At 35.2% G+C, this 17,333-nt stretch overlaps 1 protein-coding gene across 1 annotated transcript; it reads right to left on the bottom strand.

Annotated features, from left to right (window-relative positions):
- Positions 1-9,062: 9,062 nt before the first annotated feature.
- LOC139841101 (uncharacterized) lies at positions 9,063-10,400 on the bottom strand. The gene has a single exon (XM_071831334.1). The coding sequence runs from the start codon at positions 10,398-10,400 to the stop codon at positions 9,063-9,065; it is 1,338 nt and encodes a 445-aa protein (XP_071687435.1).
- Positions 10,401-17,333: the final 6,933 nt, after the last annotated feature.

Below are 17,333 nucleotides of genomic sequence, written 5' to 3'. Positions count from 1 at the left end.
TGATTTTATATTGTAATGAATAATAATGTATGTTACCAAACAAAGGAATATATTAGGTGTTTGAGGTGTAGGACAAGTATTTAATACTACTACCTTTTATTATCCACACGAGGGGAGGGAACACACCTTATCTTTACACCAACATATTATTATACTTATATATATATATATATATATATATATATATATATATATATATATATATATATATATATATATATATATATATATATATATATATATATATATATATATTGTTATAATTCAGTAGGCTTATAACTACCTTTAATGGTTATAAGAACAAAGAGAGAAAAAGAGAGAAGAAGGAGAGAAGAAATATTGATATTGATATTTCAAGAGAAATGGTGCACCTTAAATGGCTACCATACATGTCTATTTATAGCATAAAATATTACTATGCAAGAAATATAATAATAATAAAATTAACATCCAATCTAGATATTTTATAACACTCCCCCTTGGATGACAATTTTATTAGAGAATAACTAGTACTGCCTCGTTAAAAACCTTGCTAAAGAAAACCCATTGGGATAAAACTTTAGCTAAGGGAAAAAGAGTGCAGCATAGAGTTGACTCCCCCTCAAGTAGGCAACGTCTGAGTTGTTACATCTTCTGAACATGCCTCATGTCAATATTATGAACGTGTGTTCTGAAAATAGCAGTTGGCAGTGCTTTGGTATAAAGATCGGCAGAGTTGTTGATTGGACGTATCTCATTTTAATCTGGTTGTCTTTTACGAGATCTTGAGTATATGAGAAGAATCTGAGGTTTTCATCTGAAACTGTATCATCTAAATCTTTTATGTACAAGTTTGGCCCTCGTGATTTGTCTACAGTCTCCTTCATGGTTTGTTCAAACCGTTGTTTCAGTTCCTATTCCCTTTCAGTCTTTTTCTGAGCCTTACCAATATACCATTCTTTTCCATCAAACTTATGACCGTTAAGACCGTTTATAGCTTTAGCGCCTCGTCAGCATTTATGTTTTGTTCTATCATTTTTGATACTCTTCTTTCATTTGTATTATGTAAGCTGTATTATCTTCATAGATAGTTGTTACGCTTTTATAGCGTTCTAGTCCACAAGAATCAATAATGATTTGTATCATTGATCTTAACTAAAATCATTCCCGAGTAGCTTCATGTAATGCAATCACTTCGGCATGATTTGATGATGTTGCAACAAGTGTTTGTTTTGAGAACGTCATGATATTGCGGTGCCTCCATTTAGGAATACATATCCAGTTTGAGATTTAGCTTTATGTAGATCGGATAAATAATCTGCATCTGTATAACCAAACAAATCTTGTTTCGAGTTGTTAGAATAAAATAATTATAAATCAGTAGTTCCCCGAAGGTATCAAACTATTTGTTTGATCCCATTCCAATGTCTTTTGGTAGGGGCTGAGCTGAACCTTGTCAACAAATTAACTGCAAAAGAAATGTCAGATCTTGTATAATCTATAAGATACATAAGAACCTCAATTGCACTAAAATATAGAACTTCCGATCTGTTAAAATTTTCATGATCTTCGCAGGGATGAAATAGATCAGTGTCAATATTGAGTGATCTAACAACAATGAGTTTGTCTTAAAAAAAATGTTTTAAAATCTTTTCGGTATAAGTTGTTTGATGTACAAGTAAACCATTAGGCATATGCTCAATTTGCAATCCAAGGTAATACTTGGTTTTTTCAAGATCTTTCATTTCAAAATAATTCTTTAGAAGTTGAATGATTTCATAGATCTCTTTATTTGTTCATATGATGTTAAGAACATTGACATAAACAACTACGATCTCATATCCGAACATTGTTTTTATAAAACATACGTGCAAAATAAGTTTATATTTATACCCTTTTTTTTTATCAAGTAGTCATTTAATCGGTTATACCACATACGTCCCGTTTGTATAAACCCACTTAGAAATCTTTGTGAGTTAATGAAATATATTCCCTTGGGTTTTACATTAGATGCTTATGATACCTTAACCCTTTAGGTATATTCATATATATCACTATTAAATGATCCATACAGATAAGTAGTAACAACATTCATGAGATGCATTTAAATAACTACCAGGTTGATTAAGTATCTAATAAGTAATTGTATCCATTACAGGAGGATAATTTTTCCTCCTAATTCATTTCTGGTCTTTGTGGGAAATATTGAGTTACAAGTCTAGTTTTGCCTTGTAACTTCATTTGCACATTTCTTTTCGGATAAAAATTCATTTGTATCCCATACGTTTCACATCTTTAAAAGTGATAACGATTGATCCGAAAACTTTTCTTTTATCGAGCGATTCTAATTCAGCTCTTATTGCTCCTTTCCATTGAGCTCAATCATGTCCATTTTGTATATTCAATGACAGATTTTAGTTCAAGATCATCATCTTTATTCATGATGTCATTGTAACATTATATGAAAATATCTCATAGAGATTTTAGTTTCATTTTGGTTCCATAATATTGCATAATTTATCGCAATTTTAGTATTTACATTTATCAATATCCTCTGCAGAAGGAATATTGATTTGTGGTTCTTCTTGAACACTTTCTCTTACCTCATTATCAGCTGATTTTCTTTTTCGAGGATTTTTATCTTCGGAACCAATTGATCTTCCACGTTTGATGCGTGGCAAAGACTCAACAGTGACATTATTGCCAGCTTTTGGAATTTCAGTTCGAGCTGGAGCATTTATCGCTGGTATATATGATTTAGTCACTTTTTTATATCTGTAAATGCATAAAGTAATTAATTTGCAAGTTCTTGCATATGCATTATTTTTGAACTTTCGTTTCACATTCTTTTGTGCGAGTTCAATATACCTTAATTGATGTTCACATCATGAAGCATCATTTTATTTTTTATTTTTATTTCTCCCCCTAATCTAGGAAACAATGTTTTATTAAAATGACAATCAGCAAAACGTGCTGTAAAAACATCACCCATCATGGGTTCAATATATCTTATGATTGAAGATGTTTTATATCCAAAATATATTATCATCTTTCTTTGAAGAACCATTTTATTGTGTTGTGGTGATACAATTGGAACATACACTGCACAACCAATGTTTTAAGGTAGAAAATATTTGGCTCTTGGCCAAAATCAAGTATTAAGTGAAAATATTTACGACTTCCACATGGTATAATGCGAATTAATGTCGCAGCATGTAAATTTACATGTCCACATATAAATATTGAGAGATTTGTACTCATTATCAATTGTCTAGTTATTAGCTGTAAGCGTTTATCTATTGATTCAGCTAAACCAATTTTGTTTATGCACATGAGCAACTGGATGTTCAACAACAATCCCTGTAGATATATAATGATCATTAAATGCTTGAGATGTTAACTCACCAGCATTATCAAGTCTCATCCTTTTAATGGTGTAATCAGAATAATGTGTTCTCAATTTAATAATTTGTGCAAGAAACTTTGCAAATGCCATATTACGGCTCGATAACATACAAATATGAGACCATCCGCTAGATGCGTCTATTAGAACCATGAAATATCAAAATGGTTCACATGATGGATGAATTGGTTCATATATCTTACCTTGAATTCTTTCAAGAAACATTTGTGATTCTTTTTCACAATATACTTTTCATTAATCACCATATGTGCCTTTTTTATCATATATCCTTTTCACCATATACGCCTTTAATCATATGCGCTGTGTTTTTCACCATATGCGCTTTTAATCATATGCGCTTTTCATCATATGCGCTGTGCTTTTCATCATATTCGCTTTTTATCATATGCGCTTATCATATGCGATGCGCTTTTCATCATATGCGCTTTTTTATGTGAATAGTAAATTAATTAATTTCGTTTTACTATTCATATGAATTAATTTAGATTTACTATTTTGTTAATTGAGTAATATATATATACATCATATACTTGTGACTCCGAAGGCTCAAATGAATTTGACCATATAGTTATACGTTGTACCTTGCACATTAATTTTCAGTAGAAGCTTTAGATGCATATTATTTTCAGTAGAAGCTTTAGATGCACTTTTTTTTTAATCACCAAATACCACAAACACTTTGTTTGCGTTTGTTCATAGTCATCAATGAAAACCATTTTCTTTAATTTTATTTTATACAATAAAATTAACGCATCATTATTCTTTTCAAAAACAATAATCTATTGTTATTGTTCACTTGTGCCATGTTTAACAACAAAAGTCAACAACCTTTGTCTTGTTTGTTGTGGCAACCAAAAACAACCTTTGCTTTTGTTACCGAGAATCCAAGACCAAAAAACAATTAATTTTTAATTAATCTTTTATCAAAACCATAAATGATTTTATTGATCTACGTTGATATGGCCATAAAGAATTGACGGCTGACCTACTTTTGTAAGTGTATTTCGGCTATCATCCCGAAAACGCACAACGACCTTTTTTTTTTTTTTTTTTTTTTTTATGAACTATTTGTTTCATATCTAGCTTAGGCAATTATTGTGAACATTTGGTCCCTATAAGAGCATTTATTTTTTAGACTTTTAGTTGATTTGTACTTGTCACAATTAGGGATAGCACCCGCGGGTCGTGGATGCGGATCCATTGGATCCATCACCCGTACCCGCGGATTTTTTTTTAAATCAAATAACTGGAAATTTGGATTTTTTTTTTTAAGAAACATCCAATTGAACCCTTGTTCGTTGAAACAATTTGACTATCTTTTTAACTCCCCATTATTAAACGGGCCATTTTGATGCACACTCTTAAAAAAATAATTTGTTTTTTTTTTAAGTTTTATTATTCAACCTCCTTTTTTCAACGGTCACGTTTTTAACAAAACATTTGACAAGTTTGGAAAAAAGTTTTTTATTGATTATCATCAAAAGTTTTCTATTGTCACTCTACTGGATGGAATTATGGCATACAACCAAAATTGCAACCCAACACTACAAAAGAACAAAAAGGTTGTTTTTAATTAACATATGTATATGTGTTAAACTCGGAATAATAATAACTTATTTTAGAAAATTAACATAAGACATGTTGAAACATTTTTGTCACATTTAGCTCATCAAGTCTAATACTTATCATTGATAGATTTTATCACGTCTAGGAGATGTTTACTTTTTTCTTGTATTAAGTCCTACTTTCATTTACCTTTGTTTGGAAAAAAGTTTTTTTTTTTACTTTGCTTTCCCCCTTTCTGTAAAACTCATTTAAACACTTTCTTTGTTTTTTTTTTTAAAAAAAACTTCTTTTTTTTTTACGTTACCCGTAAATTATAAATATATAAAAAAAACTTTTTGTTTAAATTTTTTTTCTAGTTTTTAAAAGGCCACTTGACCAATTTTTTAATTCTTTCACAACACCTGATATCGTGATCGTGACCTTTCACCAAAGCAAGAGATATTCTTGATAAAAAATTCATTTGATAAAAGTATATATTTTTTTTTAGTTATAGAAGGAGACCACTTCATTTTCAATACTTCATTTTTGACAAAAAACTATTCCATTTTACCATCCCCTTTTTTTTCTTACTTTAACTTTTAAGATATACTTTTAATAAAAATACAAACTACTTTTTCTTATTTTAACTTTTAAGATTTACTTTTAATAAAAATACAAACTATTTTTTTATTTTAACTTTTAAAATTATAAATTTAAGAATAAACATTAGTATGCATGAAATAAATAATGATTAATTGCATAAGTAATCATAAATGTTAGATAACATATAAAGACTCCATTGTATTCGTATTGATCGGAATTAATCTCGACCCATGGTACCGTGTTGTCAAATGACGTGTTGCGTACATAAAGTACCGTGTTGTCAAATGACGTGTTGCGTACAATCATGAGGTCTTATTAACACAAATATAAATGTTAGTGAAGTTAATAAGAGTTAGATTACAGAAAATATAATTCAGGTGGTATAACCGACCATATATAACTTAAATAACATAAATATAAATGTTAGTGAAGTTAGTAAAAGTTAGATTACAGAAATATAATTCAGGTGGTATAACCGACCATATATAACTTAAATAACATAAATATAAATGTTAGTGAAGTTAGTAAAAGTTAGATTACAGAAATATAATTTAGGTGGTATAACCGACCATATATAACTTAAATAACATAAATATAAATGTTAGTAGTCGAAAATTTGATATATTCGAGTCTGCAATTATTAATAATTTCATACCTTGATTAGTGATTCGTGATCGTTTGAGATATCTTTTAATTACACTAAGCTTTTCGTGCTGATAACGTGTTATAATTCAGTAGGCTTATAACTACCTTTAATGGTTATAAGAACAAAGAGAGAAAAAGAGAGAAGAAGGAGAGAAGAAATATTGATATTGATATTTCAAGAGAAATGGTGCACCTTAAATGGCTACCATACATGTCTATTTATAGCATAAAATATTACTATGCAAGAAATATAATAATAATAAAATTAACATCCAATCTAGATATTTTATAACATATATATATATATATATATATATATATATATATATATATATATATATATATATATATATATATATATATTTTTTTTTTTTTTTTTTTTTTTTTTTTGAAAAGCAAGAATTGTATTAAGCTTTGGAAATGTTACAACGTTATGTGAGAATGTCTCACTTACAAAATATACGAAGGTTTGCAAAGGGAGCAAACCGTTAGAATCACGATGGAAACTAGCTACACTATTCTAAGAAAAACACTTGGATCGTTAAGCCAAGACAACCAATCGATCTTCCGTTTCTTTAACCTATTAGAAATCCAATCATAGGACTTAACTTGAATTTCGTTCAAAGCAACTGAAGGATTCCAACTTTTTCCACGAAATACTTTCTCGTTCTTGTTTCTCCATATTAGGCAGGCGCTCACCCATTCAACCGCTTGCCAAATTTTGTTACCAAGAGTCGTTGAAGATGAGTTACAATTCCCTTGAAGAATCTCGTTGATGCTTAAGTTAGACATGCGACCAAAACCCCACCACCCGAAAACACGATCCCAAATCTCTATTACATGTTTACAGAAAATTAGAGAGTGGTCCACGGTTTCTAGGTCGTCATCACATAATGGGCACCGGACACTATGCAAATCAATATCCCTTTTACTAAGTTCGATCAAGGTGGGAAGTCTTCTTTGACGAGCCCGCCAAACAAAGACCTCCAATTTTTTTGGAACTAGATTATTTCGCAGTGCTTCAGTCGTATTCATGGATACCGCAAGCAATTTGTTATCAATGAGAAGAGATAATGATCGTACAGTGAAGGAGCCATTATGTGAGTTAGACCAGACACACATGTCCCTTCCATTATTGTTGAAAGCGAATGCTGCTATGATCTCGGTTAACTCAGATAATTCACTAGCGGTTCGACCCGATGGTATTCTGCTCCAATCACCACGTAAAACCATACCCGAATCAGTGACTTGTATCCTGCTGCTGATTGTTGCGTTCTTCGTGACTTCGAGGCAAAAAAGTCGCCTGAATCTGTTGCTCAAAATGCTTCCCGACCAGTTTGTATGCCAGAATTCTTTCGACGAGCTGCTGCATACCGACACTTTGAAGGAGTCCTTGAAATTTAAACCTGTTTCTTCGATGGTGATACCTGCCAAAAGAATATCTCGCCAAATGGATGGTTTTAAGGAGCGAATTTCTTCACTCCCTAGATCCAAACCACCACGGGATCCATAAATGCTACAAATCAATTTGTACCAAAGTGAATCGGTTTCGGTATAAAACCTCCACCACCACTTTCCTAGCAAAGCTAGGTTTTTACTTTTTAAAAGACCAAAGTTTAGACCCCCATTTTCGTAGGGAGAGACAACTTTATCCCATTTGACCCAAGGAATCTTTGAATTAAGATCCGACCCGCCCCAAAAAAATCCCTTCTCACACTCTCAAGAATTTTAAGCACACGAGGAGGGGCACGAAAGATCGAGAAATAATACAAAGGTAAGCTATTTAGGACCGATTTGATAAGTACCATTCTTCCACCAAAAGACATCGAACGCATTTTCCAATTCGAGAGTTTTGACTTTATTTTTTCAATCACCGGAGTCCAACTAGAAGATTTTTTCATGTTTGCCCCTATAGGCAACCCTAGGTACTTGAAGGGAAAAGCACCAACTTGACACCCCATGCTACAAGCAAATCGATTTGTTTCGTCAATTTCGGAACCAACCCCGTAAAGGCAACTTTTATGGAAATTAACCTTTAATCCGGAAGCTAATTCAAAACATTTTAGAAGATTTTGCAGGTTTCGTAAGTTATCCCTACACCAATCCCCCAAAAAAAGAGTATCATCCGCGTATTGTAGATGAGAGATTTTTGTCTTGTTTCGACCAATTTCCACCTCCTTGAATAGCTCATTATCAATTGCAGCCTTCGTGAGAATGTTAAGTCCTTCCGCGGCTAGAATGAAAAGAAAAGGAGATAGCGGGTCACCTTGGCGAATGCCTCTTTTGGCCGAGAATTCATTGGTGGGTGAGCCATTAACAAGTACGGAAATGGTGGCGGATTTAAGACACGATAGAATCCACTTTCTCCACTTTATCCCGAAACCCATACTATTCATAACCTCCAACAAAAATTCCAATTTAGGCAATCGAAAGCCTTTTCAAAGTCAACTTTAAACACAAAACATTTTTTCTTTGCTTGCTTAAGGAACTCAATGCTTTCGTTAACAATTAAAACACCATCTAAGATGAATCTATCTTTTAGAAACGCACTTTGTTCCACACCGATAAGATGAGGGATTACCTTTCGAAGACGATTCGAGAGAATTTTTGCGATGATTTTGTAGTAGCTACTGATCAAACTAATGGGTCGGTAATCACCTAAACCAATCGGGTCGGACTTTTTAGGAACTAGGGTAACAAAAGACGCATTGCAGCCCCTAGAGAATTCGCCTTTATCCCAAAACCATCCGATTGCAACAATAAGGTCACTCTTGATAATGTCCCAATATTTTTTGAAAAATCTCATATTGAAACCATCGGGGCCGGGTGCTTTTGTACTACCGCGATCAAAAACCGCTTCTCTAATTTATTTCTCTTCAAAAGGAAGTTCAAGAGCATTTGCATCATCCAAGGACAGTGATGGGTAGCTTAGATCTTCCATGCTCGGCCTTTCACCATTACATTCCTCAAAAACATGTTTGAAGTGCTTAAAGACTTCCTCTTTAATTTCGGTTGGCGATTCATTCCAAACACCATTAATGATTAAGCCCCTCATGTTGTTCCTGTTATTGTTTCGGTTTATAATGGAATGGAAATAACTCGTATTTTCATCCCCCTCGAGACACCACTTGACACGCGCTTTTTGTTTTAGCATACACGATTTTACTTTATCTTTATCAATCCACTTCTTCCTACAATCTATCCAGGCCTTTCTTTCATTGTCGTTCAACCCATTATTTTCTGCTTTTAGCTCATAGTTCATTGACAACAATTTCAAGGCCTCAATCTCAGCATCAAGCCCTCCGAACCTATTTGAGCTCCAATCCCTTAAGGCATTCTTGACATTTTTTAATCTATTTCGAAACATACAATCCTTCCTGTTAATGTTAGGTACCGGGATTTCCCAAGCTTTGCAAATGACATCCTCAATACCTACTTCATCAAGCCACGCATCAAAAATCTTGAATGGTTTAGGGCCGAAATTTTTACCTTCATCTTTAAGCATGATCGGGCAATGGTCCGAGATTTTTCTTTCTAGTGTCACCGCCGAGACATCCTTCCACAAGCTGAAGAACTTTTCGGTACACAAGAATCGGTCAATCTTACTGAATTTTAACCCATCATCACTGATTCTGGTAAAGTTCCTGCCGCCTAATGGAATTTCCATCAACTGATTGTTTGAGATAAAGTCATTGAAACGCTTAGCAAGATACTCTATGAATTCACAATTGAGTCTATCCACCTCTTCCCTGACCTCGTTAAAATCACCGCACAATATCCATGCTTCATCTTCAACCCCCAGAATTTTAGAAAGAGATTCCCATAGCCTGACTTTACCTGCGTCATCGTGCGGGCCGTGGATGTTTAGGAAGTTTACCGGGGAGTTGGTAGCCTTCCAAACACCATGAACACCCAAGACACAATCGAACACAATAGTATCAGAAGCATCAAACTGATCAGTGTCCCAGATGATCAATTGTCCACCTGCAAAACCGACACGTTCTTTCTGTACGAAATTACAGTTCGAGAAGCCACATAAAGCATTAATCCAAGAGAGATTAACCTGTTTCAACCTAGTTTCCTGTAGTGCAATAAAACTAGGCCTTTCCTTACTCAGTAGGTTACGAACCCAACCAATTTTTTCGATTGAATTCCCGACACGAAAACCCCTTATATTGAACGAGATAATCTTCATTGATAACATGGTAGATCGAATTTGGCAGAAAGACATCAATTAGGTAGATTTCCTCTCCTTCCATTTTAGTCCAAGTTTACTGCCGTATTCCCGGACCTCAACGGAATTAGAGGGATGAGAAGGATTACCTGAATCTAGGCTATTATGGATGCTCCCATCTGGTGAAGGAATTTCAGACATGTATTTGGCACAGGAAGAACAAAAGGACCGTAATGGACGGTCCCCAGGTTTTTGATTTCTGGCGTTGTTCTTGATATTTAGCATTCTGGACGATGTCTTTCAACGACACATACTTGACCAACAACACTTTTTCCTTCTATCACTAGCCACCGATCTGCTAGTTGACTTCCTAACCCCGTTTGATTTAGCTTTAGAATTAGAAGAAGTCGGAATGTTATTAATCGAACGCCCAGATTTTCCAGACTTGGGGTTTTGTTGGTGATATTGAGATACAGGCCCAAATTCAGATTCGGACTGGTGAAGATGTGGGTCATTTTTATTTTGACCCAAGTTTCTGTTTGTTGGGCTAGAAGCATCCTTGATTATTGGGCTTGTGTTTCTAGGGCCCAAGGTGTCATCCACGATATCAGTAATGGAAAAATTACCATGACCTCCATTTATTGGGGAGGTGGATGGATGAGGTATACCGTTATGATTGGGCCCACTACAATTAGGGATTTGAGATTCCCCACAACATGGGGACCCACAATAATCATTACACTCATTACGCCTTTGCACGTTTGGTCTGCCATCACGGTTATCAACATTGGTATCATCAAAAAGATCCTGTAAACCTAGACAATTGGACTCTTCATCTTCAATACCATCGGACAGTTTTTGCCGGCCACCAGAGTAACCGGAATTGTTCCTGGAACCTGGAGAATTGGACGGAATGTCATTCTCGATGTGCAATTTTGGAGAATTTTGGCAATCCATACCTTGATCATCTTTCTGTAATTCATCACATACTTCATCTTCTTCGTTACGTAGATGATTTAAAAAATTAAGACTCCCTTCATCTTCATCTTGATTACCAAAAGTGTCATCTATAAATTTGTCATCTTCATCTTCAGATTCAGATACGCCATCGTCTATGTTATCTTGTTGTCCCTGGGCAATATCTTTGTCAGAACCAATTTGCACCTCAAAGTCATCTCTCGGATTGAATGTGATAACTTCATGCAACACTTCATTGACTGAATCTCTATGTTCTCTATAACCAACACTCAGTATAGCATCCCCAACAACATGACATTTGCTTTCTGTGAGGATAAGAACCTGCCCGAATTCCAGGCTTTGGTGTGCTTGGTTGATAGAACAATTATAAAACTCTAAACAAACACCCCATAGACTGGCGACCGCCTTGAAACATACCTCATTCCAACAAGACACCGGCATACATCTAATGTTGATTTTCGCCAGCCTTTTGGTTTGGATGTAGGGTTTAGTAAGGAATTTGACCGAGCTACACCACCTATGAATAGCATGTCCCCTATTATTAATGACCCTCTCAGCTTTAATAGTTGAATAGAACACCCACATAACATCCATGCCACCCATGTATTTGACCTCACAATTGGTCATGCCTTCAGCCTTACTAAGTGCAATAATCTGAGGAATATATTCCCAGTTGTATAGCGTCCCAATCAGCGATCTTTTAATGAAGTGGTTAACACAATTATTTGGGTTAACGTAAGATTTCTTCAAAGGTTCTTCTACTTTTCCTCTTAATTTCCCATTTAGTTTTTCTCTTAAATCTGTCCTCCTAAGTTGTTCACGAAGATCGAAGGCCTGGTTTGCAGTTACATCACTGAATTTACGATAGTCTCTGCAGGCATGTCCATAGCCATTTTCGTGATTGAAATTAATCCCAGGTTGGCCATTTGGAGTAGGCCTTTTCCTTTCCAGCCTGGGGAAATCCTTATCTTCCCAGGAACACCTTTCCACTGCTTTAAATACCCTGATAGGGTTTCCTTCGAATCTGATGTTCTTAAGAGAGGCAAGCATGCCATCAGCGTCATGAACCTGACTGAATCTGGCAAAAGCGAAGCGTTGCCCACCCTTAAGTCTCTTGCCAGCTATGTAGACATCACGAATCTCGCCGTACGGTTTGAAAGAATGCCACAAATCCGGCACACCCCAGTTTTCCGGAAAATTAAAAAACATGAACGATGTGAGTTGGATTCCAAATAGTCTTTTCAATCGATCCCCGAAGCCACCCCTGTATCGATCTCTAGCAGTCGTGCCCTCCCATTGATGATTTTGAGTTTTCTCTCTCCTCGCTCTCTCTCTCCTCTCTTTCTCTCTCACACACCCCATTTTGATTTTTTATAAAAAGGTTATGAGACTAAGAAAACTTTCCAATTTCCATCAATTTGGTATATTTTATTACGAGTATACTTTTTATATATATTATTTTATGAGTATCTACACTTTTCATTCATGTATGTGCATCATTGTACGTTTTTTAAAAAAGCAAAATGTGTATCATTGTATGTTGTTATTCTTTGTTTATATTTGAATAAAAATAAGAATATGAATTATGTTAACATAAAAGCCATAGAGCTACAAGAAGTTAACAATCATAACAAACTTTGTGTCTACTTCTTAGGTTCAGTTTATAATTTTTTAAGTATTGAAACTCAAAAGTATAGTATAATTAAGATGGGCGTTGTTCATACATCCATGAATCACCCATGAGAAGCTACACGAGAACTATTACACGAAAACTTGGTATAGAACAATTAAGATGGGTGTTCATACATCTATGAATCACCCATGAGAAACTACACGAGAACTATTACACGAAAATTTTCGGTTGCAGAGCAAGCAGCCCTATATGTGCAAATACTAAGATGCTTTGGATTAGATAACCATGTGAGCCACTCGAACTTTCTTCATCTCGATCTATTTGAAATCCTTTCGAATGATTTAGTTTGTATCTCATTTAAAGTTACCGTCCATTCCAACATTTACCTTGAAACACCATGCTATTCCAGTTCTTCCAAATTAAGTATGCACACAACTACTTTAAAGCTTGCCAAATCTTTCTCCCATAACTCGACATTGTGTGATTTTCATTGTCATTTAGTAGACCAGGCAAATTAAAAGTTGCAAAATTCCCCAAATTACACCATTTGAATACTCGATCTCATATATCAAGTGCATGCTTGCAAAAGATAAGAGAATGATCTACCATCATCACAAAGAGGACATCGTACACTATTCAAGTCAATACCTCTCTTGTCAAGCTCGATCCTTACGGGTAGTCTTTTCTTCAAAGTCCTCCAAATAAAGATCTCAAGCTTTTTTATGGTACAAGATTATTCCGAAATGTACTTTGTTGTGAAGTGTGCGAATCAAGCAAGTAATCATCGATTGCAGTAGATAATTTTTTAACAGTGAACAAACCATCGGAAGCCATATTCCAGTTCCACGAGTCCATGTTGACGCAGTAACAGAAAACGAAGATAACAAGCTGAGAATATTTTTCAGCTCTCCTGACGTGCGACCTGTTGGACAACGAGACCAATTCTAGGATGGAATTATATCAGCATCACCCTCTGAAATCAGATCTTTGATGGTTGCTTCCTTGCAATTATCTTTCCTTTCTCATAATTTTGATTTATTTCACTATCTTTTTCAGATCTTATCATTTTTTTTATATTATTGTATCATATCTTTTCTTCCTCTACATTATCTAATTCATAAGTAAGAAACAAAATGAAGTTCTAAGTCCGAGAAACAGATGAAGACATTGTTTATATTTTCCTTTTATTAATGGTTGTATTATGTATTTACTTTTTCAGTTTAAGCGTATGTATTCACTCTCACTATAACTGCAGGTGCGGTGAAGTATTAGAATATATTTGTATATTATGACGGCTCAACCGAATTGTATAGATGAGTTTAGTCCGTTAGAATTTAGTTAGATCATTTGTACTCTATAAATACTTTATCAAAAAACGTTATAATCTATGGGTTTCCATTATTCTACCGGTTATTGTTAGCGAGTTTCATTTCAACAAAAAATTATTGTTTAAAAAAATCAATTTTTAACACCGACAACAGATTGAAAAATTAAACACAAATTTCATTAAATTTAAGATGTGGTACTCAAAGAAAATGGAATGCACAAAGTGACAAATGGGTGGGGGTCGGGTCAAAAGTTTATTAGGTGATTGGAATGCGGTTGTACATCAATTCAAAATTCCAAAAGCAAAAGCAAATTCCATCTGTTTAAGCTAATTACATTCAATTAACGACTTTTTGGCAACCATGGTCAAAATTAATATTTTTTCCGTTTAAAAAAAAATATCCACTTTAAAGATAGCATAAGGCTCAACAACTATCATGTACTCAAAGTTAATTCATTTAATTATTAACTCAAAGTTAATTCACTTAATTATTGACTCAAACTTTAATGCATATAAGACTCATATCTCCAATATAGTTTAATGGGAAATATTATTGATCAAAACCTAAGTAATAAATTGAAACTTCAATGCATATTTAAAGCTTGCAGACATTAATATGTATTGATTTTAATAACTACCCGTGATGTTAAGACTATGTTTCGATTAATTTATCTACGTTTATTATGATTTTAGATTTGAATAGTGACTAAGAGATTATCTCGTCTTGAATGCAATGGTGAGAGTGTATACGTAATTGATTGTTAACATAGACAGAACACCAGCATCAAATTAGTAAGGTTGAAAAAAAAAACGGTCGAGACGGTTGAGACTTGGAGCGTCCCAACGGTCAAGACGGGATTGAGACAGATGTTAACCAATGTTGACTTTTTATATATTCAAACATAACTATTTACCTTTAGTTTGAAATAATAATGTTTATGTTTAAAATATATATTAAAAGTCAATGTTGCCATTCGGTTCAAAAAGCTCTCAACGTTGCGGGTGAAGTCTCTGCTGGTTGTGGTGAACAAGTTAGAGATCAGATTGGTAATCTGGTCAAGACGGGTTGTGGTACATTTGTAGGCCAAGATGAGGCTCTCAAGGATGAAAACATCTCTCTCGAACACTTGAACGTCCTCACCTCTCGATTCGAAGTTAAGGAGACCGGACTTCGATATTTCGCCGGGAGGATTTGGGTGCCTAGTTATGGGGACTTACGAAGCCTTCTTTTAGATGAAGCCCATAAGTCAAGGTATTCGATTCACCCCGGTGCCAATAAGATGTACCACGACCTTAAAGAACAATATTGGTGGCCGAATATTAAAAGGGACGTCGCTACTTATGTTGGAAAATGCCTAACTTGCTCCAAAGTCAAAGCCGAACATCAAAGACCGTCCGGACTACTTCAACAATCCGAAATCCCGCAATGGAAGTGGGAAAGGATAACGATGGATTTTATCACCAAACTACCAAAGACGGTGGGCGGTTACGATACTATTTGGGTTATTGTTGACCGTCTCACCAAATCCGCGCACTTCCTAGCCATGAAGGAAACCGACAACATAGAAAAACTTGCACAACTTTACATTAAAGAGATCGTAGCCCGTCACGGTGTGCCTTTATAGATTATTTCCGACCGAGATGGCCGTTTTGTTTCTAGATTTTGGCGTACTTTACAAGAAGCGTTGGGAACGCGTTTAGACATGAGCACCGCATATCATCCACAAACCGACGGACAAAGTGAACGCACAATTCAAACCTTGGAAGACATGCTACGAGCTTGTGTTATCGACTTCGAAAAAGCTTGGGACAAGCACTTGCCCCTCGCCGAATTCTCTTACAACAATAGTTACCACGCGAGTATCAACGCCGCACCTTTCGAAGCTTTGTATGGCCGAAAATGTCGTTCTCCTCTTTGTTGGGCCGAAGTAGGCGACACGGTCATTCATGAAACAACCGAGAAGATCGTTCAAATCCGAGATAGGCTTAGGACGGCCCGTAGTCGTCAAAAGAGCTATACCGACAAAAGACGCAATGACCTCGAATTCTAAGTCGGTGATCGCGTAATGTTAAAAGTCGCACCTTGGAAAGGTGTAATCCATTTCGGGAAACGCGGAAAGCTAAATCCGCGGTATATTGGTCCATTCGAAATCTTGGAGCGTGTTGGAACCGTTGCTTATCGTTTAGATCTTCCGCCTCAACTGAGCTCCGTTCATCTTACTTTCCATGTATCCAACTTGAAAAAGTGCCTTGCCGAACCCGATATCGTTATCCCTCTCGAGGAGCTTACTATTGGTGACAAACTTCATTTTGTGGAGGAACCGGTTGAAATTGTGGACACCTCCGTCAAGACGCTAAAACAAAGTTGAATCCCGATCGTTAAGGTCCGTTGGAATGCCAAAAGGGGACCCGAGTTTACTTGGGAAAGGCAAGATCAAATGCAAAAGAAATACCCTCATTTATTCGGGGATTCGGAAACGCATGATCCCGAGGAAGAAACAACGACTACTACGCCTACTTAAATTTCAGGACGAAATTTCTTTTAAGGAGTAGGTAATGTAACATCCCGCCTTTTTCCGTTTACCTTCCGTTATACTATTTTAAAGTCCGTTATATGATTATAACATCTTCCGTTAATACGCGTTTTTAAATTATCTCGTTTAGGTAATTCACGCACCCGCTTTAAACTTGAGGGACCAATGTTGCCAAATGACCAAAGTTTTGACTAGGTCAAAGTGGTCAACCTCACTCTCATCCACTCATTCACCACCTCTCATCTTCTCCTACTTTCACCTTTTTCTCTCAAACACCAAAAACAAAGAATCATCATCTATTTCCGATCTAGCAAGTGTTTCACAAAACAAATTACATATTTGGAATCCTTGCATCTTCCTCTTCGATTCCATACCGATTTCATCACATTTGGGTAACTTTCTAAAAACACCTGATTTCGTGTTCTTGATGTTTTTAACTTATAAAAGTGTTAATTAGTGTATATGGCTCAAGTCTAACATGAATAATGATT

Source organism: Rutidosis leptorrhynchoides, chromosome 4 (assembly GCF_046630445.1).
Source record: "Rutidosis leptorrhynchoides isolate AG116_Rl617_1_P2 chromosome 4, CSIRO_AGI_Rlap_v1, whole genome shotgun sequence".
In the NCBI taxonomy this organism is placed as follows: Eukaryota; Viridiplantae; Streptophyta; class Magnoliopsida; order Asterales; family Asteraceae; genus Rutidosis; species Rutidosis leptorrhynchoides.
Note: the sequence above shows the minus strand (reverse complement) of the source record. Positions and strands in the feature narration are given on the sequence as shown.

What these genes read in the sequence shown, in the direction of transcription:
- LOC139841101 (XM_071831334.1), bottom strand. Translation starts at nt 10,400, where the DNA reads ATGTTATCAATGAAGATTATCTCGTTCAATATAAGGGGTTTTCGTGTC.